The following is a 22,833-nucleotide window of genomic DNA, read 5'->3' as shown; positions in this document are numbered from 1 at the left end:
GAAAATAGCAGATCTACAAGCTCACAACCATGTATTGTAGATCTGCTATTTTCATCCATTTTGTGCGACGCTCTTGTATGATGAAGTAGAGCAGGGATGGGCAACTGGCGGCCCGTGGGCCACATGCGGCCCGCACCCTCACTCAATGCGGCCCCAGGCAAAAAAACGTTTGAAATCACAAAGAAAAACAAAGTAATCTAAACATATCCGAAATGGTGAACTATTGCCTTCAGCTGTTCCAAACATGCAACTTTAAATGAACCATTTTAATTACAACAGTCCACCAGTAGAGCGCGCTCTCGTTTATTTTAATAGAAGCCTTATTAACTATAATTCTAGTGTTCATTTTTGTATATTTTTAAGCCAAGGTTACAGCAATACTCTGAAAGGCATACTCAGGAATGTGAAGTTTTGTTTAGCAGTACAGCTGTAGTAAGTTGATAGAAGCATTACTAAATGCTAAATAAAAACAAAGTTACAACGAATAATAATTGTTAATATCCCTTATTTATCACATATGTGACTATTATGGGCTTTTTGAGTAATGGGGTACTACTGGCGAGAGTGTCGATAAACAATGCGGCCCCCCAGAGTGAGTGTGGAAATTTAGTGGCCCTCACCATCTACAAAGTTGCCCACCCCTGAAGTAGAGCATTGGTTCTCAGGGGTCCATGAGGGGGTTCCACGGGGTCCTCAGCAAAAGTAGTTATTACAGCATTCATTTTGGTTGTTCAAAAATAGAAGATAAAAAAAACAAAAAGTTAAAGTATGGAGATACAAGGTTTCTGTGCGACAGCGACAATATGTATGACTAGGACTGTCACCATCATGGCATTTGAGTTTATGATTCATTAATTGATGACACAAACAATTGTTATTAACGATTTAATTGCGTTTTCTGGCATGGAACCTAAATACAAATTCCATTTCGATACCTTTTAGGCTTTGTAAAACAAACAAATACACAGGACAGATTATGACAAATAACTGGAATATACAAATAAATGACTGACAATGGCCGCTACCAATAATAATAATAATAATAATAATAATAATAATAATAATAATAAGGGTAATAATAATAATAATGTACTATGGCCAACATATTTTAAATAAGTTCTGTCAAAATGTTTTTGAAAACAGCGGAAATAGCTGACAGTGAGCTTGCTGCTTTTTTTGGCTACAAAATGAAAGAAAGAAGTGTTTTGCCCAAAATGCCCAAAATAGAGTCCAGCATAGAGGTTAAAAGAGCGTTGACATCAACATGGAAAAAATAATGATCTAAATAATACATTTATTTATTTTCATCCAGCTGTTTTTTATGAATGAAAACAATTCTAACACTTATGCAAAAACAATTGCGATTAGCTCAAGTAATGGCAACCAGGCGATTATGTAATCACTGTGACAGGACTATAAATCACTACACTTTGAATCTGAGACGAAAGCTTGCTTCCCAAGTTGCTGTACCCACCCCGCCCCCTTTTAAATTGTGTTGCAGGCATCCAAAGTGCTAAAGTATGTGCAGGGCTGACAAAGCACATTTTGGTGCTGCTGAGGTGCAAACTCCATGCTAATCTGGCACTTATGGTTGGTTTTCTTTAATCCTCACATGGTGTGTGTTTGTGAGGAGAAAGGGACTGAAGCAAACACAGTGTGTGTGTGTGTGTGTGTGTGTGTGTGTGTGTGTGTGTGTGTGTGTGTGTGTGTGTGTGTGTGTGTGTGTGTGTGTGTGTGTGTGTGTTGTGTGTGTGTGTGTGTGTGTGTGTGTGTGTGTGTGTGTGTGTGTGTGTGTGTGTGTGTGTGTGTGTGTGTGTGTGTGTGTGTGTGTGTGTGTGTGTGTGTGTGTGTGTGTGTGTGTGTGTGTGTGTGTGTGGAGAGGGAGAGTGATGCAGCCCTGCTTCTAGCGCTTGTTTGCTCTGTTACGTTTTACAACCTGTACCTATAGTGTGTGTGTTGTTGTGAGTGCTGATCTGAGGTCATGCCTGATCTTCCTCTGGGTTTGGTCTCGGAGTTGTGTGGCAACCGCTGTGCAGCGCATAGGGGCAGGTTGAGACATTAACATGGCTGTAGACAGCAGTCCTCCACACCCACACCCACACCCACACCCACTCCCTCTCCTACAATAGTGGTTCCTAACCCTGTCATGGTATGTTTTCTCTTTTTTGAAAAAGGAGTTTTCATAGTGGTGATAAATAGGAACTTAAAAGCTGCGCTATATATGTAACTTTCCCCTTCTACCCTGGATTTGAACCCGGTTTCCTTTGCAAGTGCTGACATTTTTACCATTGAGCTAATAGAGACAGCCTGCTTGCTCAGGGGATACATTTAATGTTGACCTTCAGGGCAAAATTTGTGTCAGATCCTGTGTCTAGGTGAGACATGACCTTTGACACGATCTAAATGTCTCAATAGAAGAGCAGGGAGACAAAATACAACCACCCCAATTGTATACGTTCTATTGTATTAACATACTCTACCATACTCTGACCATAGCTTCTGGCAGAGGTCGGTTTTAAACAGCTAATGCTTTGTCAGTATGAGCTGATGAAACTCCTTGGCGCACTTTGCGTTCGTCTGTGTAGCGCTAGATGCTAGGAATGTTGTTCCCCAGAAGAGAAGATTTATATTAAAAAAAACTAAAAACAAAACATTTTCAATACAAGCTTGCAGCCCGGTACAAACTGGCACGCTGTGAGTTTGTAGATCTTCTATTTTTGAATAGCCAAAGTATAAATGGATAAAGTGGTTAAAATGAACCCCCCCCAAAGGACCCCTGGGGGTCCCCGAATCCCACTTTGAGAACCAATGGCTTTGCTATTTGTAGCACGTAATTGTCTCATTTGCGCTCTGTTGACGTGACCTCTGACCTTTGAACTTTGTAAGTCCTTCTGCATTAAGAACGTCTGCTAAATGCCTGAATTGTACCCAGCAGTTCTCATAATCCCTGTTTGTTGCATGACAGGTATTCCTGGTATTTTCTCGCACCTTGGACTTTTCTAAGTCGTTGTGAGTATAGGACTTGTGTCTGCTCAATGCCTGAATTGTACAGTTATTGTGCTACTAGAATAAAATCAGCCTGATAATATATCGCACGTAATTAGTTTCCAGAACACATATTGCACTAAATCCCCCTCCCCCCCCCAAATAACGACCAACAACAAACACAAATGTTTTTAATGATTTTATTTATTACGGGGCCAGAGCTCAGCTCTGGACCTGTTTTAATATTGTCTGTATTCTTCTGTTTCCGCCACTTTTCGCAGTTCTGGGTGAACCGTGCTGTCGCTTTTTACGAAACTCGGCCATATGGTAGATGGTCATGAAAAACTATCAAGAAATAAATCTCACAATCTTTCGTCAAAAGGTGGCGCTATAGCACTCAATTGAAAATGCCAAATTTGAACAGGTACAACTCATGCCCTGTTTGACCTACAGCCATAAAACTGTCAATACACACATGCGTCTACTCATGATGAACAACTTTAACCCTCTGACTTTTGACCTCTGACCTTTAGATCTCCCACCATTTTGAATTATATGAAAAGCAGCTAAAATCTATCTCCTCCTGGGATTTTTGAGCAATCTGCACGAAACGTTTTACACATGAACTTTGGACCTATGCCGACAAACAAGCAGCAAAGATTTTCCATAAGTGAAAAAATGAAGCTTTAATGAGCCAATGAATATTGCAGTTTTATGACAATTATTCATCTGCCCCTAACACATACATGCAGACTCACATTTCTTTGAAACTTTGCGTTAATGTTGAGGGTCATTCCAAATATTACTGAAACCAATCTTACTCCAATTGGTCAAAGGGGGGCGCTATAGCGATTTTTTGAAAGTGCAAACTTTAAACAGGCAAAAGTCATGCCTCGTTTGGCCGACAGCCATTAAACCTGCTTAGACATGTGCCTTGACTCATGAGGAACACATGTATCACGTTGACCAGTAAGCTCCGCCCTTAGATTGTCCGCAATTTTGAGCAGTTTGAAAAACACTTAAACCCAGGATTTTTCAGCTATTTGCGTGAAACTGTATCATCTGAGTGATCTCCTTTTTCACAGGTTCTTGTCTGTTGCTCCAATGGCTTCTCCTTTAAACGTGTGCCTCACGACCGCAAGGTTGCCGGTTCAAGCCTCACTTGATGCAGACTCATTTAAGTTGAATTGCAAAAAACATGACTGTATCAATGAATACTTGTGCAAACGGTAAAGATAACATGAAATGCTTATTTGAGAGTATGTTTTTTAAATGTATGACGTACTTCATTGTGAAAATAGCCGATCTACAATCTCACAACTTTTCAGATAGCAACGTTTTGTGAGCTTGTAGATCGGCTGCTTTCACTGGTTTCGGTTTCGAGGAGACATACAATATCTCTATTGGTAAATGGTTTGTGAACGAGTGATCTTAGTGTTAGTGTTAGTGTGAATTATTTTTTCACTGGTTCTGGTCTGTTGGTCCAATGGCGTCTCGCTTCAGCATCAGCCTCTGGATCCAAGGTCGCCAGTTCAAGCCTCAACTCTTGCTGGCTACTTCTCAATTGTATCGCACAAAACATGACTGTATCAATTAATGCATGCGCAACTCTTAAAGGTAACATGAAATGCTTCTTGGAGAGAGTATTTTTTGCAATATATGACAACATTGTGAAAATAGCCGATCTACAATCTCACAACTTTTCAGATAGCAACGTGTTTCTGAGCTTGTAGATCGGCTGCTGTGTTATCTCTTTTTTCACAGGTCTTGTCTGTTGGTCCAATGGCTTCTCCCTTAACACTTGCATGACTAAGCTATCAATATGACCGATTTTGAGAATTTAAAGTGAATTATCTTCTCTCATGAAGCTCTGAGAAAGTTCCCCTTTCATGACTTTTCCTAAATATTTGTTTCAAATCATCTCCGTTTTTTTTTTCTTCTGAAACGTTTTATAAATATGAAATATATACCATATATACCATCCCAACCGTTATATTTCGGCTAAATTGACCGCTCTCCCCCTCTCTCCCCCAGGCAAGAGCAGTTGACACCTCTAGACTCCCCGCAGAGCGGCCCGTAGACGAGCTGCACAGCGAGTCTATGCGAGCCTATGTTGCCATGTCTGCTTATTATAAGCGACTTTGGGCTTGTTTTTCACGTCTTTCTATTATTATTAATATTATAATTATATATATAATTACATTATAATGGTAATACTTTTCTACTCCACTACAGCTCAGAGGCAAATCTTGTACTTTTACTTCACTACAATTATTTGAAAACTTTAGTTACTAGTTACTTTGCAGTTTGCAGATATAAATATCTTTTCATACTTGTTTAGATTAGAGCTTCATGCATTTTTATTAGGTATATATTTATATAGAAAGGTCTAACCAGGGACTGGTGTTGCAAATTAGCCTCGGCATGCAGTATGCAGTAACATTTTCATAGACCTGCTTATTTCTCTCGCAAAATTTGGCGACCCATTTTCCACTTTCCCTTTCACTGCAAAGCGGTGGAAAAAGATAGGATCTACAAGCATACAGCTTGTCACGCAGCAACTGTTTTATGCTTGAAGATCAGATATTTTGCGCAGGATTGAGCACATTTGTGGAACATAGCATTGTGTTCACTTGTTGCACTGAGGGAGGAGGAGAGGAGACGCGTTTGTCAGCGACGTGGACAGCTGATAGAATGAGAGCTTTACGCTCAGACAATAATGTGAATATTATTATTATGAATAATAATAATATAGGTTTGTCACTGGGTTGTTTACAAGTTACTATAGTTCGCTTGCTGCTACTAAATTTAAAGCAGCATCACATGACGGTCATATTATGACAGTCATGACGAAACTTCAACCTGTTTTTTGCACTTTCTCCATTTACAGCCCGTACATCTACATAAACGTTCAGATTTCAAATATAAAGTTTTTATTCCGTGGCCACGGATGTTACAATTGACTTCGGGTGGGTATAAGTAACCGTAACTTCTGTATTGTTCAATAAAAAGCATTTTAATCCGATTGGTGGTCATTTTCTCATAGAGTTATAGTGTATCAGAGTGCAATTACACCTCCCAACCGATAGGGTCACGTAGTTGAAAGCATGGAGAAAATACGGAGAAAATGGCCACCGATCGGATTAAAATGTTTTTTATTGGACAATACGGAAAATATGGGTACTTATGGGTTACCCGAATATAATTGTAACATCCCTGGCCATGAGGTAAGCACTTTATATTTGAAATCTGAACGTTTGTGTAGATGTACGGGCTGTAAATGGAGAAAGTGCAAACACCAGGTGTAAGTTTATCGCTACATGCTAAGAAGCTAATGTAAGTTCGTCAGCATTAGTTTGGGCACTTTGGGGTCGGATTAGTGTTTTTGTTGGAACATTAAGCCGACACGCAACACCACGTTTAATGTTACGTTGTAAACAACCACCACCAAACCTTTTGTTAACTTATAACTCGATCTCTTTGTGGTGAACGCTTGTGTCTCTTCAAGTTGTTGTGTTTTTCCCACATTGCTTGCCTTAGGATAAAATCAAGCATTGTGTTTTGTTCTCCACATCGATGTAGCGAAAATGTGTCCATATCACCTCTTCTCTTTCTCCCGAGCCCCGTGCAAAGCATTTTACCGTTTTATTTTGTAAAGTTTCGCTCTGAAATCTGAATCCTCCTGCCATTCATTTGACGGTGGTGTGACTCTGTGTGTGTGTGCGTGCGCGGCTGCAACTTTAAAAGGGGGTGTGTGTGAGTGTGCACAACGCATGCAGTAACACTTTCATAGACCTGCCTGCTTATTTCTCTTTCAAAATTTGGCAACCCATTTTCAACTCTCAGCTTTTTAGAAGACAATGGAACCCCCCACTGTTTGGGGGAGAAAGTGTGAACTAGTCTGGAGCAGAGAGGGGAGACAGTGGCCAATAGGATAGCCTGATTTGGGGATCAAAATGATCTTTTTTCAGGCTTGGTGGAGGAGAATGAAACTTCAGTCATGCGAGTGTTAAGTGAGTGCCTCATGACTGCAAGGTTGCCAGTTCAAGCCTCACTTGATGCAGACTCATTTAAGTTGAATTGCAAAAAACATGAATGTATCAATGAATACATGTGCAAAGGGTAAAGATAACATGAAATGCTTATTTGAGAGGGTATGTTTTTGCAATGTATGACATACTTCATTCTGAAAATAGCCGATCTACAATCTCAAAACTTTTCAGATAGCAACGTGTTTCTGAGCTTGTAGATCGGCTGCTTTCACTGGTTCACTTTTATCTTCAACAGACAACCTCAGCCTGGACAAAGCTATAGCACTATAGGTAGTGTTGCAGCCTGTCAATCCGAAGGTTGAGGTTTTGATTCCTGTTAATGGCAATAGGTTGAGACGTCCAATCAATCCATTCTGCTTCCGTCTCTCTCTCTCTTCAATCTATTCCGTTTCCATGTCTCTCACTCCGCCCTTAGATTGTCCGCAATTTTAAGCAGTTTGAAAAACACTTAAACCCAGGATTTTTCAGCTATTTGCGTGAAACTGTATCATCTGTCTGATCTCTTTTTTCACAGATTTTATCTGTTGGTCCAATGGCTTCTCCCTTAAGTGAGTGCCACACGACCGCAAGGTTGCCGGTTCAAGCCTCACTTGATGCAGACTCATTTAAGTTGAATTGCAAAAAACATGACTGTATCAATGAATACATGTGCAAACGGTAAAGATAACATGAAATGCTTATTTGAGAGTATGTTTTTTCAATGTATGACGTACTTCATTGTGAAAATAGCCGATCTACAATCTCACAACTTTTCAGATAGCAACGTGTTTCTGAGCTTGTAGATCAGCTACTTTCACCAGTTTCAGCCAGGGGCTTGGTTCATGACAGAAGGCAAAAATGTATGATCTTCAACAGACAACTTCAGCCTGGACGAAGCTGTAGCACTACAGGTCGTGTCTCAGCCTGTGAGTCCGAAGGTCGAGCGTTCGATTCCTGTCAATAGCAATAGGTTGAGGTGTCCATGTGTGAGGTTCTTAACCTGGGATTGCCCCCCTGCGTCCTATGTATGTCCACCTCAGCTGGGTCGAGCTTAAAAGTAATTTCACCTGTTGGAATCATTTGTTTTGTCTCAATTTCAATCTATTCCGTTTCCATGTCTTATTGTGCTATTATTGCACTTTGCTTTTTGTCTGTCTGTCTCTCTGTCTCTGTGTCTCTCACTCTGTGTCTCTGTGTCTCTCTGTCTCTGTCTCTGTGTCTCTCTGTCTCTCTGTCTCTGTGTCTCTCTGTCTCTGTCTCTGTCTCTGTGTCTTTGTCTGTCTCTCACTCTGTGTCTCTGTCTGTCTGTCTCTCACTCTGTGTCTCTGTCTGTCAGTCTGTCTGTCTGTCTGTCTGTCTCTCACTCTGTCTCTGTGTCTCTCTGTCTCTGTGTCTCTCTGTCTCTCTGTCTCTCTGTCTCTGTGTCTCTGTGTCTCTGTGTCTCTGTGTCTCTCTGTCTCTCTGTCTCTGTGTCTCTGTGTCTCTGTGTCTCTGTGTCTCTGTGTCTCTCTGTCTCTCTGTCTCTCTGTCTCTGTGTCTCTCTGTCTCTCTGTCTCTCTGTCTCTGTGTCTCTGTCTGTCTCTCACTCTGTGTCTCTGTCTGTCTGTCTGTCTCTCACTCTGTGTCTCACTCTGTCTGTCTGTCTGTCTGTCTCTCACTCTGTCTGTCTGTCTGTCTCTCACTCTGTCTGTCTGTCTGTCTGTCTGTCTGTCTGTTTCTCACTCTGTCTGTCTGTCTGTCTCTCACTCTGTGTCTCTGTCTGTCTGTCTCTCTGTCTCTGTCTCTGTGTCTCTGTCTGTCTCTCACTCTGTGTCTCTGTCTGTCTGTCTGTCTGTCTGTCTGTCTGTCTGTCTGTCTGTCTGTCTGTCTGTCTGTCTGTCTGTCTGTCTGTCTGTCTCTCACTCTGTCTCTGTGTCTCTCTGTCTCTGTGTCTCTCTGTCTCTGTGTCTCTGTGTCTCTCTGTCTCTGTGTCTCTGTGTCTCTCTGTCTCTGTGTCTCTTTGTCTCTCTGTCTCTCTGTCTCTCTGTCTCTCTGTCTCTCTGTCTCTGTGTCTCTGTGTCTCTGTGTCTCTCTGTCTCTGTGTCTCTGTGTCTCTCTGTCTCTCTGTCTCTCTGTCTCTCTGTCTCTGTCTGTCTCTCACTCTGTGTCTCTGTGTCTCTGTCTGTCTCTCACTCTGTGTCTCTGTCTGTCTGTCTGTCTCTCACTCTGTGTCTCACTCTGTCTCTCACTCTGTGTCTCTGTGTCTCTGTCTGTCTCTAACTCTGTGTCTCTGTCTGTCTCTCACTCTGTGTCTCTGTCTGTCTCTCACTCTGTGTCTCTGTCTGTCTCTCACTCTGTGTCTCTGTCTGTCTCTCACTCTGTGTCTCTGTGTCTCTGTCTGTCTCTCACTCTGTGTCTCTGTCTATGTGTCTGTCTCTCACTCTGTGTCTCTGTCTGTCTGTCTGTCTGTCTGTCTGTCTGTCTGTCTGTCTGTCTGTCTGTCTGTCTGTCTGTCTCTCACTCTGTGTCTCTGTCTGTCTGTCTGTCTGTCTGTCTGTCTGTCTGTCTGTCTGTCTGTCTGTCTGTCTGTCTCTCACTCTGTCTCTGTGTCTCTCTGTCTCTGTGTCTCTCTGTCTCTCTGTCTCTGTGTCTCTCTGTCTCTCTGTCTCTCTGTCTCTCTGTCTCTCTGTCTCTCTGTCTCTCTGTCTCTGTGTCTCTGTGTCTCTCTGTCTCTCTGTCTCTGTGTCTCTGTGTCTCTCTGTCTCTGTGTCTCTGTGTCTCTCTGTCTCTGTGTCTCTGTGTCTCTCTGTCTCTCTGTCTCTGTGTCTCTCTGTCTCTCTGTCTCTGTGTCTCTCTGTCTCTCTGTCTCTCTGTCTCTGTGTCTCCGTGTCTCTGTCTGTCTCTCACTCTGTGTCTCTGTCTGTCTGTCTCTCACTCTGTCTCTCACTCTGTCTGTCTGTCTGTCTGTCTGTCTGTCTGTCTGTCTGTCTGTCTGTCTGTCTGTCTGTCTGTCTGTCTGTCTGTCTGTCTGTCTGTCTGTCTGTCTGTCTGTCTGTCTCTCACTCTGTCTGTCTTTCTGTCTGTCTCTCACTCTGTCTGTCTGTCTGTCTGTCTGTCTGTCTGTCTGTCTGTCTGTCTGTCTGTCTGTCTGTCTGTCTGTCTGTCTGTCTGTCTGTCTGTCTGTCTGTCTGTCTGTCTGTCTGTCTGTCTGTCTGTCTGTCTGTCTCTCACTCTGTCTGTCTGTCTGTCTGTCTGTCTGTCTGTCTGTCTGTCTGTCTGTCTGTCTGTCTCTCACTCTGTGTCTCTGTCTGTCTCTCTGTCTCTGTCTCTGTGTCTCTGTCTGTCTCTCACTCTGTGTCTCTGTCTGTCTGTCTGTCTCTCACTCTGTGTCTCTGTTTGTCTGTCTGTCTGTCTCTCTGTCTCTGTCTCTGTCTCTGTGTCTCTGTCTGTCTCTCACTCTGTGTCTCTGTCTGTCTGTCTGTCTCTCACTCTGTGTCTCTGTCTGTCTGTCTGTCTCTCACTCTGTCTCTGTGTCTCTGTGTCTCTGTGTCTCTGTGTCTCTGTGTCTCTGTGTCTCTCTGTCTCTCTGTCTCTGTGTCTCTGTGTCTCTCTGTCTCTCTGTCTCTCTGTCTCTCTGTCTCTGTGTCTCTGTGTCTCTGTCTGTCTCTCACTCTGTGTCTCTGTCTGTCTGTCTCTCACTCTGTGTCTCACTCTGTCTCTCACTCTGTGTCTCTGTGTCTATGTCTGTCTCTCACTCTGTGTCTCAGCGTCTCTGTCTGTCTCTCACTCTGTGTCTCTGTCTGTCTCTCACTCTGTGTCTCTGTCTGTCTCTCACTCTGTGTCTCTGTCTGTCTCTCACTCTGTGTCTCTGTCTGTCTCTCACTCTGTGTCTCTGTCTATCTCTCACTCTGTGTCTCTGTCTGTCTCTCACTCTGTGTCTCTGTGTCTCTGTGTCTGTCTCTCACTCTGTGTCTCTGTCTGTCTGTCTGTCTGTCTGTCTGTCTGTCTGTCTGTCTGTCTCTCACTCTGTGTCTCTGTCTGTCTGTCTGTCTGTCTCTCACTCTGTTTCTCTGTCTGTCTGTCTGTCTCTCACTCTGTGTCTCTGTCTGTCTGTCTGTCTCTCACTCTGTGTCTCTGTCTGTCTGTCTGTCTCTCACTCTGTGTCTCTGTTTGTCTGTCTGTCTCTCACTCTCTGTCTGTCTGTCTGTCTGTCTGTCTGTCTGTCTGTCTGTCTGTCTGTCTGTCTGTCTGTCTGTCTGTCTGTCTGTCTGTCTGTCTGTCTGTCTCTCTGTCTGTCTGTGTCTCTGTCTGTCTGTCTGTCTGTCTGTCTGTCTGTCTGTCTGTCTGTCTGTCTGTCTGCCTGCCTGCCTGCCTGCCTGCCTGCCTTTTTTTCTCTCAAGTTGAGTGTTCTATGCTTCTATGGCTTATTCTGCAAATTACTTATAGTTTCTTCTTTCTTTTTTCTCTCTGCAAAACCTGGCCCCGTGTTATCGCTGCTTGCAGCTATATTTTATTATTATTATTATCTTGTTCACACATTATTTTCAGGGGGTGCTGCAGCCCCCCCCCCCCCCCCCAGCACTCCTACTTCCCGCGGTAATGCTTCCCCCCCAAAAAAAACGCAACCCACGCCATTATTTACAAGCAACTTTACAGGAAGAAATGCCAAAAAGCTGCTTATAATAAGCATATTTGGCAACACTGCTGCTTTGGGAATAGTGCGCTTCCAATCGGGAACATCTATGTGAATTATGTAATCCTCCTGCATTGCTGTGGTCTCCTCACAGAAGCTACACATATTCCTCAGAGGGCGTATAGGAGAGAATAAAAACATAACCACTTGTCTAGGGTGTGACATAATGCAGTGTGCCTTTTCTTTTTCTTTTTTTCCCCCCAACTCTTGCTTAATCCCCCCAAATACCACAGAGACATAAACCAGTGGTGGAATAAGTGTCCAGAGTTTGTTACTTAAAGTCAGTGGTGGAAGAAGTACTCAGATATTTTACTTAAGTAAAAGTAGCAATACCACAATATAGAGTAGAGGTAAAAGTATTGAACATTTGAAATACTCCAGTAAAGTAAAAAAAATACCTCAAAATTGCACTTAAGTACAGTAGGCTACTTGAGTTAATGTACTTAGTTACTTTACACCACTGCTTAAAGGTAGGGTAAGTGACAAAATGTTTTTTGTTAAAGGGTTATAGCACTATGTTGTCATAGTAGAGTGTTTGTTCTCCCCGTCTCTCCAGCTCTTTTTTCAGGCGGCTAGCCAATTTCATCCAATCAGGAGAGAGTACCCACTTAAACCCCAGCATCCTTGACATGGAGGTCTGAGAAGCACTAAGTCTTGAGGGTAGAAGTGGTTAAACATTGCACAGTGGCTCACAGATAGACCCCATTCAGGATACAGGGATAGGGAGCATTCCATGGGACAGATAAGTTGTTTGTAAACGTTCCAGACACTATCTGGCATCAAGAGCACGTTCCTCTCTCATTAAGGGACACGTTTGAATACTCTGATGACCCGTCATGATGCTATCTAACAACCCAACGAACTCCATGACCACAGCCTGACCCCTGGCACATTTTGGCTCTCATCCCCATTTTGCAGTGGTGTAAAGTAACTAAGTACATTTACTCAAGCACTGTACTTGAGTACAAGTTTGAGTTATTTTTACTTTACTTTACTTCAGTATTTCCAATTTTCAGTACTTGTACTTCTACGCCACTACAATTATTTGAAAACTTTAGTTAATAGTTACTAATAGTTACTACAAAACATATATACATTTTGGCCATTTGAAAATAGCCGATCTACAAGCTCACAATGCGTCGTGATGCGACGCATTGTGAGCTTGTAGATATGCTATTTTCAAAAGATTTTTATACATTTTAAAACTTGTGGAATGGGACATTCTGCATAATGAGTACCTACTACTTTTTATACTTTAAATACATTTTTATACCAATACTTTTGTACTTTTACTCAAGTATTTTTTTTATTCTGGACTTTTACTTGTAAGAGAGTATTTCTACATTGCACTATTGATACTTTTACTTAAGTAAAAAAAATTTGAAGTCCTAGAGATCAATGGTTCTCAAACCTTTTCATGCCAAGGACCCCTAAATGTATTTGGTCGTGGACCACTGGACCCCCATCTTAGATTCCAAGTAAAAGAGAAAAAATAGCAGATCTGCAAGCTCACAATGCGTCACAACGCGATGCATTGTGAGCTTGTAGATCGACAATTTGTTGGCACATGTTCTCCCCAGAATAAGGCAGCTGAGGTTTAAGTTGTCAAGCACACAAACAAATAAATGAAAATAAACACATTTAAGGCACATTTTATAGCTTATAGATTGGCCTATCGGTATTTGTTGTGTGATAGTATAAAGGACTTATTATTGTATATATGTTTTTTTTTCACAATTGCAACCCTACCTATTCCCACACTACTGCAATATGGAACAGGGGCTCCCACAAAGTCAACTATAGATATTTTTAGTGTGTGCATTGTGTACGTGAAATTGTATGTATTCTATGCCAGTCGTATAGAACTTTTCAGGCCGTGACCCCCCAAAAATAATCATATTTGAGCTGGGGACACCCACCCTGTTGTTGAGCCATACAATTTCGGTTCCACAGACAAATATTGTGAAATTATGCGATCTACAAGCTCACAACGCCTCACGTTGCGAGGCGTGACAATTTCTTTATTGTATAGTTTGTTGATTACTTTTGACGCAGTAATGGTCTTATTAATTTTATGTTATTTTTATTTCAGAGATATTAAAAAGTTCTTAACAGTCCTTAAATTGTAACTTTAGAAATGTGCAGATACCCTACACGTATGTTGCTTTGTTTACTGTTGAGTGAGAAAACAATGTTGCACCGTGCACGTTAAGCAAATCATGGCTCCCCCCCCAAAAAAAGTAAATAAATAAAGAGAAAAAACATAAACAAAATACAAAAACAAACACACTTGTGAGAACCATCAGAGAATCTACAGTATCGGCCAGACATGCCGGTACACACATTTTTGCAGGGTCTGACTCTGAACCGATATATGCATGCTGCTGTGGTCTATCAATCATTATCATCATCATATTAAGCTGTCACCGTGTCTGCTGTGTTTCACAAACAATATTCCAAGAATAAATCACTGTTTTGTTGCTATGCCCAAGAGCACATTTTTGTGCAGCATGTCTCATGCATTAGCCTAGGCTGTTTACCCTCTATCACTGTTCAAAACGTCGTCTAAAAACACGTTTTTATTGTTTAAAATCATCTTCAATGCGATAGGTAATTATAGTAGCGTATAACTGTGGATATTCCCTTTGGGGGGAAGAAAAAAACATGTTTGTCAGCGACATGTTAGCCTGATTTATATTTGGTCGTACAATGGTGTCCCGCGCCTAAAACAGCCGATCTCCAAGCTCACAACGTGTGATAGGCTGTTTTAGGCGCAGGATACAGTCGCGCAACAAAGTATGAATAAGGCTTCAGAGAACCAGTGTTGCCATGTCTGTTTGTTATAAGCGACTTTATGCTTCTTTTTCTGTAAAGTTGCTTCTAAGTATTGATAGTTGTTTTGGCTTGTTTCTAAAGTGTAGCTGCTTATTTGGGCTTGTTTACAAATGTTTTAATTATTATTTAAACCAGTGGTTCTCAAATATTTTAATGGCATGGATCCCCAAATTAATGTGTATTTGTCCCTAGCCCCCCCATCTGAAAATGTGTTGTGCCAGGGAGCCCCGTACCAGATTGGTGTTGTTCGAATGTTTCAAAAATCTTCCAAATATTCCACATTTTATTTCAATAATTTTTGAAAATAGCAGATCAACAAGCTCACAACGCGTTGCATGTGGCCTATCGTCCCTTTATTTCTCTCCCAAAATCTGGCAACGCTGTTCATAACTTGTCTTTAGTCTTTAAGTTGAACGGTTTGCCCAGTAATTTAGCCATGACGTCAGTGCAGATACTGATAGTCTGGCATTTGAAAGGTTTGGAATGTGAATGATAGGACTGTGGCCTCAAATGGTCCTGATGATGATTATGTTTTGGGTGTCTTTAATAGACATGAAGGAACAGGCAGAGACATGGTCTTCAATGGCAGCGTCAGCTTGAGCCAAACCTTCTAATAAACACTATAGTGTGTAGCAGTGGTGTAAAGTAACTAAGTACATTTACTCAAGTACTGTACTTAAGTAAAGTTTTTAGGTATTTTTACTTTACTGGAGTATTTCCAATTTCAAATACTTTTACTCCACTACATCTCAGAGGGAAATTTTATACTTTTACTCCACTACAATTATTTGAAAACTTTAGTTACTAATTACTTTGCAGATATAAATGATTATATTATAAAACATACACTATCCACTTTAGCCCTATTTTATACATAGGCTATTTGAAAACAGCCGATCTACAAGCTCACAACGTGTCGCGTCGCGTTGTGAGTTTGTAGATCTGCTTTTTTCAAACATTTTAGTACTTTTACTTTTGGTACTTTAAGTATATTTTCAAGCCAATACTTTTGTATTTTTACTCAAGTAACATTTTGAACTCAGGCCTTTTACTTGTAACAGAGTATTTTTATTTTGTGGTATTGCTACTTTTACTTAAGTAAAATACCTGAGTACTTCTTCCACCACTGGTAAATGACACCCACCTAAAGAAGTATCTCTTGTCACGGAATACCACACCAACATTGGGCAAAATAATGTGCTAATCTAGAAGCTCTAGTATGCCATGGCCCTGTGGCAATAATACACTTTGCTAAAATGTGTAATATGTAGTTCGATTCCTCCTAAAGGATCCAGTGATGTTTTGACAGCTGTCCCCTTGGTGCTTCTAATGGTAACCAGAAGAGTGAACACCTGACAACTCTGGGCTCTTTCAGCACATTATTTTTTTAAACATACATTTCACATACATTTCTAGCTAATATTTATTGTTTCTAGACAGTCATTCAAGGTCTTAGACAAAGTTGAAGGTTAAATGTAGGCCTGATACTATATGTATGTATGTATGTATGTATGTATGTATGTATGTATGTATGTATGTATGTATGTATGTATGTATGTATGTATGTATGTATGTATGTATGTATGTATGTATGTATGTATGTATATACAGTATGTATTTATTCATTCATTTTAACATTTAGGAAACAAATTGCTAGTTTAACATTGAAACGGCCACAATGTTTAGGTGCCCTTTCGACCTGTATCTCCTCTCACGGGGTGTGTGTGTGTGTGTGTGTGTGTGTGTGTGTGTGTGTGTGTGTGTGTGTGTGTGTGTGTGTGTGTGTGTGTGTGTGTGTGTGTGTGTGTGTGTGTGTGTGTGTGTGTGTGTGTGTGTGTGTGTGTGTGTGTGTGTGTGTGTGTGTGTGTCTGTCAGGTTTCAGACTAGTGGCACCTATTGTCTTTTCATCCCGTTTTGGGAAGGTAAGCAAAATGTTTTGTAGGTTGGGTTGCATCAGCATGGTGACATAGACATGGCGGGACACAACAATAAGCTGTCCCAGGGCTCTTTGTTCCAGGGGCTAAAGGCCTCACAAACTGTAGACAATAACAATGCATTACCGCTGTGGAGAGCAGGTCTGGAGGACCACACTGGTACAGGGAATAGTAATCAATGCTCTGCAGTGCAGTAGTTCTCAAAGTGGGGTCCGGGGACCCCCCAGGGGTCCTTCAGGGGGATTCCAGGGGGTCCCCAGCAAAATAAGTTAATGTAGCTTCCAATATTATGAATTAACCACTTTATCCACATTAAAAAAAAATGAAAATAGCCAACAACGTGTTGCATCGCAACGTGTTGTGACCTTGTAGATTGACTATATTCACCACTTTTTAAAATGTTTCGAAACTTTTCGTCTATAATGACATGCCCAAAATAGGGGTTGATTATTAATAGTTACTCTTTCACTGCCAGGAATTCATTAATATTTATTTCCGTGTACCGTCCCCTTGCCAGCGAAAACAGCTGTACCTTTGAAAAATCATGGAATATTCTCCGTGACCGCCGTCCTCACGGACAGGGGCTCGTTGCACGCACGGGGATCCGGTACTGTCGGGGAAAAACAATTAGCCGGTCGCGATCCTCCATTCCAGAGCTATGGCCATATGAATGTGTGTTTTATTTTTTAAAAACACTTTAAAACAACAGAAATCTGAGAAAATTTGACTTTTGTAAATCCTTTAAGATGGAAGCAGGCGATCTTTTTTTGTTGTGATCACTTGATTTCTGGGTCCTCGGTTGTGCTTGGATCATTCACAGGCAGCGCCTGCTTTTTTACATCCTTGGCAGAATTTGTATTTGGACGTAAATTACGTCCATTACGTCCTTGGCAGTGAGTGAGTTAAAATGTATTGATTTTTTTTTTACAAGCGGCTAAATTGATTCATTGGATCAACTGTTTCACCTCTGCAAGAGACTGTGCTTGTGTTTCTTTTTAAACCATGTGACTCCCAGGAAGGCTCTCTTGTCCTCAAGCAGAGTTCAAGGTGTGCATCTTCCCCTCATGTATACCTACTAGTAGAGAGAAGTCATTTACTGGCTGTCTCCTGCATTTTATGACTCTCTGGCTTTATGACGAGGTATGACTGCACATGTGGGGTCATAATGTCGATGGCTTTCAGTGACATTTGCTTTCATCTGAGTGTGGAGCATTGTTTCCCGACCTGGGAAGGCCTGCTTGTCTGTTTGGAGGTAGTCCAGCGTTTTAAACACGTTGCATTAAAACATAACTACATAGCTTTCATCCACAGTCTGCCTGCATGTTCTCAATGTGACATCTGGCCAACTTTTCATACACAATCTATTATCCTTTAACTTGAACCCATTAAAACCGGGAAAGCACCTGTGTCATTTTAGTTAGCTCTATATAATTTATATAGCAACATACGTTTGTCAGAAAACTCGTAAGATGTATAACATTGGTTTAGAACAGCGGTTCTCAAAAATAGCAGATCTACAAGCTCACAGTGCGTCACTTTGTGCAGCGCTGCGAGCTTCTATATCTGCTATTTTTTTAAGAAAATGGGAAAGTCTTGAAAGCTGCACAAAAACGTTTGAGAACTACTGATTTAGAAGGCATTTGCAGAATCTGCCTCAGGTCTTAATGGCTTAAACACGTTGCATAAAACCATAACCACATAGCTTGCATCCCCTGTCCGCCTGTATGTTCTCAATGTGATATCAGGCCAACTTGTCATACACAATCTATTATCCTTTAACTTTAACATAGATAGCGCCCACATTGTAAAGCACAGTAATGACATTGTTAAAATGTTACGACTTTCAACCTGGCATCACTATTTTGGGCGTTGTAATTTTTTTGTCCAAAATATAAAAATAAAGAAAGTCAACATTTTCACTCCATCTCACCCCCTAGCACTCACCTCTTCAGACTCCACCTCACCTTTCCTCTGTTATTACTGCGTATATGCACAGCTGATCATGATCAATGATCGTACCTGTGAGTAATGCTAATACAGTAAAAAATTACATGACAGGCTCTATTAGCTCTATTTACAATGGTAAACATTTCAGCACGTGCGCAGGAAACCATGTAAAATCCGGGGTAGAAGAGGAAAGTTATATAACGTAGTGCTGCTTTAAGTGTCTCTGTGGATTTTTATAAATATTTGCTTGTGACTAAAATAATAATCACATTGGATCCATTGGAACACAGCTTCTTCTTTTTTTTCTCCTTTTCCTGAAAAGTAACCATTTCCACCCGGCAACAACATTACACAAACCATAACAACGGTGCTATCCCTAAAGCCTTTGTCCATTTAGTTGCAACAACCCCATCTTCTGTTGTTTTATTGTGTCTGACAGCAGCTGTTAGCCAGCATGCAACAGTGGCTCGAAATGAGTTTGAACTTTGCATTTCACAATGATGATGATTAACCCAAATGAGTTTGGCTCATAACATAACAAAAAAAAACCTCTTAAGGTTAATTTGTAGCTTCAAATGTACATGTGTAGGCACATTCCTCGCAGAGTCACAGCCAAAAGCATTTTACAGCTTTTTTCTGCCAGGATGTTATGAAATGCTGCCCAGGAGCTCAGCATGCCGCGCTTATATTCAGCCAGGTGAAACTCGCTAGTAAATTGTCGGCTTAACGGGGAACAGGCACACGGCTTGGAAAAAAAGCAACAACAAAAGAAATGGGACAATGAAAACAACAAGAAATAGGATGTGTTTTGTTCCAGTGTAAATAATGCAACACAGTTGAGATATTGCACAGTGTACGGGAGCAATTTGTCAGATTATGTTTAATCGGAGGTACATTATACAATACAAAGGGCCTGATTTCTATGCCTGCATAGGGAATTGCAAGATAATGTGTTGTATCATCAGTAAATGCCTTTGCGAGATGAGATTGTCCAATTCTTTGAGACACACACACACTTGCATTAGGAGGTGTGTGTAGCTAAATCTACACAAGAAGCACCTTTGTTTGCACCTTCAACATAAACACGTTAGCAATCGGTTTAGTCAAATGCTAGTCCAGAGGATATATGCCACATTTTTGGGTGATTCATTGACTTCCTGAAAATGGTACGGTTTTGTAAGTTATTATGTTTAACCCATTAAAACCGGGAATGCATCTGTGTACGTGAAAATGTGTGCAAATCTTTGAATATACATATTTTTAAAGCAAACATTTTTAACTCAATTTTTTGCTTCTGGGGGGTCCCTGGAACAAAATATTTTCAGATGGGGGGGTCGGCGGCCAAATAAATAACATTTTGGGGGTCCTTGACATGAAAAAATTGGAGCACCACCGATATAGCAACATAAGTTTTTCAGAAATCTGTTTTAGACATTTTGTAGAATCATAACCTCAGGCCTTCATGGGTTAACTCTTTATCCTTGTTTTGTGTCTTATCTGCAGTTACCTGGCTGACCAGTGCTGGAATGGCGGATGCATCTATCTGATCATGCTGCGGCGGATCAAGCGAAAAGCCCCGCTACCTCCTCCGTGCAACGGAAACTCCGCCCCCGCCCCCGCCGGCGTCGTCGGAGGCGGAGGCGGGATCACGGGCACGCCTTCCTCCTCCGCGGAGCCGCCCGGCAGTCCGCTGCAGAACGGCAAGCGGACGCGCAAGTTCGGTGTGATCTCCAGATCGTCGCTGAACCGCGACAGCAAGGGCAGCAAAGACGGCAGCCGAGACTCGGACCTGGAGAATGGCTGCCATGCCGACGGTATGTAGGCCTCATCGCAAATGATTACATATCGTCGCAGAAACCTCTTATCTCCATATTCTAACTTTTTTGTGTTTTTTTGTGAATTAACACCCTACTTGATCATACTACAGTGTCACACACAAGCATCAAAAGTAGCAGATCTACAAGCTCGAAACGCGATGCGAAGCGAGGCGTTTTGAGCTTGTAGATCTGCTACTTTTGATGTTTGAATCCAGAAAAGTAACAGTTTTGAACTTATGAGGTTTCCGCCCGACAGAGACAATATAATAATCGCAAATTGTTTTTACATAATCGTTTGCATTTCATCTGTATGATGTATCCGTTGAAATCGTCTTCAAAATTTGTGGGAAAAATAGACAATTTACAAGCTCACAATGCATTGCCATGTGACGCGTTGTGAGCTTGTGAGCTTTAATTTTTTTTTTTTAAATTCTAAAAACAAATTTTATATGGCCTATGTTGGCCATGGTACATAATTTATTTTGATTATATAATTATTTGATATATTATTATTGGTCATTATCAGTAATTTCTCAGTGTTACTGGTCATATCTGCCCACATGCAATTTTTGTTTATACATCCTAAAAAGTCTAACACATATCATTTATATTCATACTGTATGTTCCAATTTGCTCAATGCCCAAAGCACATTATTTATCAAAACAATCTAATTGTCAAGTAAAATATCCTGATGGTGACTATTCTAGATGGCGGTTCTCCTTCTCTGTCCATGGACGTCGAGAACACCCCACCCCCGGGGGAGGAGCCTAACTGCAGGCTCCTCCCACACGCCGCGGAGGGCCGCCTGTCGTCGGAGACGCCGGCACCTCGTGTGAAATCCGCTACTCCTCCGCCTTATCATCCTCATCATCATCATCAACACTACCTTCATAACGGAGGCACGGCCACCCTGCCCAACAGGTCTCACAGTCGCCTGGTCGAATGCAAAACGGAATCCATCAGCAGTGAACCGTCAAGCCAGGTGAGACCAAAATTATTATATTTTTTATGTTTTGTTTTTGCTTACCCCCCTTTTCTCCACAATTTAGTCATTGTGCCAATTGATTCCTCCCCACACACATTTCTGTGTTGTCACTGCTGTTGTACAGGGCCGTGCAGAGGGATTTGGAGAGGCAGGGGCATTACCATTCATTTGGGCCCGAAAACCCAAATAAACCAAAAATGTGTCATTGCGTACTTAATGTTCTGAAAGTCATGCATCCAACAAGCTTTGAAATGAGCAGATTGGACCTTCCGTTCCAGAGATAATGGTCAAAACATCTTGAAAACGGCCACTTTCGGCAGTTTTCTTTCGACGATTTTCAATTGAGTTTTGGTCATTGTCGCCCGTTTTTCTTTAATAACACGGGCTAGGAAGGTCGCACAGCGACCTGAGTAAAGTTCACTTTAAGGCCGCTAGGGGCAGTTGATTTTTTTTTTTTTGGGGTAATAGATTTATTTTTATAATTTTTTTCTAGTCTGGAGAGGGCACTTTTTTACCGACGGGTAAAAGGGCAGAGGCTCGAACCCCCTTTCATGTCTATGTGTGCACGTGCCTGCTGTTGTATGCTGCTGACTCACCTGCCAGCGAGGAGCCCCCAGCGGGAGGAAGTAGATTCTTCACCCTACTCCTCCCGCCCAACACTCCCTGCCGGCTCCGCCCCCAGTCCGTAGGAGTACTTAAGGTGGCTGCATGCTACCATTGTAGGTGATAACCCTTTCACCTTTTAGGTGATAAGGTTTTCACCTATATGGTGATTTTGATACTAGGCGCTCATAGTCGGGAGATGTCAGTTTGCTTTCACCCTTCTAGACCAATCACAGTGGTAGGGTGCTTTTGGTTGGTAAAAGAGATGTGTTGGGGTGAGTGGTGGAAGAAGTACACAGACATTTTACTTAAGTAAAAGTACAAAAGTATTGGCATCAAAATGTACTTAAAGTACCAAAAGTAAAAGTACTAATGTTTGAAAATAGCAGACCTAAAAGCTTGTAGATCGGCTATTTTCAAATAGCCAATGTATAAATAGGGCTAAAGTGGTTAACACATTAACCGCCAAGAACGTAGTCCTACGGTCCGTTAAATCCAACTGTTAAGCGCCGAGACCGTAGCCCTACGGTCCACGGTCTTTTCGCGCTAAAAATTTCCGGGTGCACTTTCGGATTTTTTTTTATCCACTTCCGTTTCCGGTTTGATGACCGGAAACAGAATTATTTGGGATCCGGTTTTGACGATCACGTCCGCCCTCGTTCTACAGACGAAACTGAAACTCAATTCTCTTCCTGTAGTTTTTTCTCCTCGCATATCACTGTTTAACGTAATCCGCTCTAACTACAACATGGATGCCCCGTTTGACACGTGGTTTTCACTGGGAGATACAGTGAGATGTCGCCGAAGTAAACAGACCGTGTACGGCTCAATCTTAAGGATTTTAACAAGATCTATGGCGACATGAAAAAAACAAAAAAACAACAATAACACCTTGGCACTGGTGAGTACATTATGAGATTAACCTCTGGCGGTCGATGTGTTAATGTATGTTTTATAATACAGTCATTTATATCTGCAAAGTAACTAGTAACTACAGTTTTCAAATAATTGTAGTGGAGTAAA

At 41.6% G+C, this 22,833-nt stretch overlaps 1 protein-coding gene across 4 annotated transcripts in view; it reads left to right on the top strand.

Moving 5' to 3' along the window:
* pdzd2 (PDZ domain containing 2) overlaps positions 1 to 22,833 on the top strand; it is a gene marked incomplete at its 5' end in the record, with an annotated part of 124,021 nt that overhangs the window by 22,288 nt on the left and 78,900 nt on the right. For all 4 annotated transcript variants that reach the window (XM_080434370.1, XM_080434369.1, XM_080434368.1 and 1 more), the window contains 2 exons: positions 19,908 to 20,218; positions 20,930 to 21,204. In XM_080434370.1, coding sequence (XP_080290496.1) covers positions 19,908 to 20,218; positions 20,930 to 21,204 — 586 coding nt within the window. The remainder of the gene's footprint in view (positions 1 to 19,907; positions 20,219 to 20,929; positions 21,205 to 22,833) is intronic.

This window comes from Gymnoscopelus braueri (genome assembly GCF_963280865.1).
Source record: "Gymnoscopelus braueri genome assembly, chromosome: 7".
NCBI classification, from domain to species: Eukaryota; Metazoa; Chordata; class Actinopteri; order Myctophiformes; family Myctophidae; genus Gymnoscopelus; species Gymnoscopelus braueri.
This window is presented reverse-complemented; position numbering and strand designations above follow the sequence as displayed.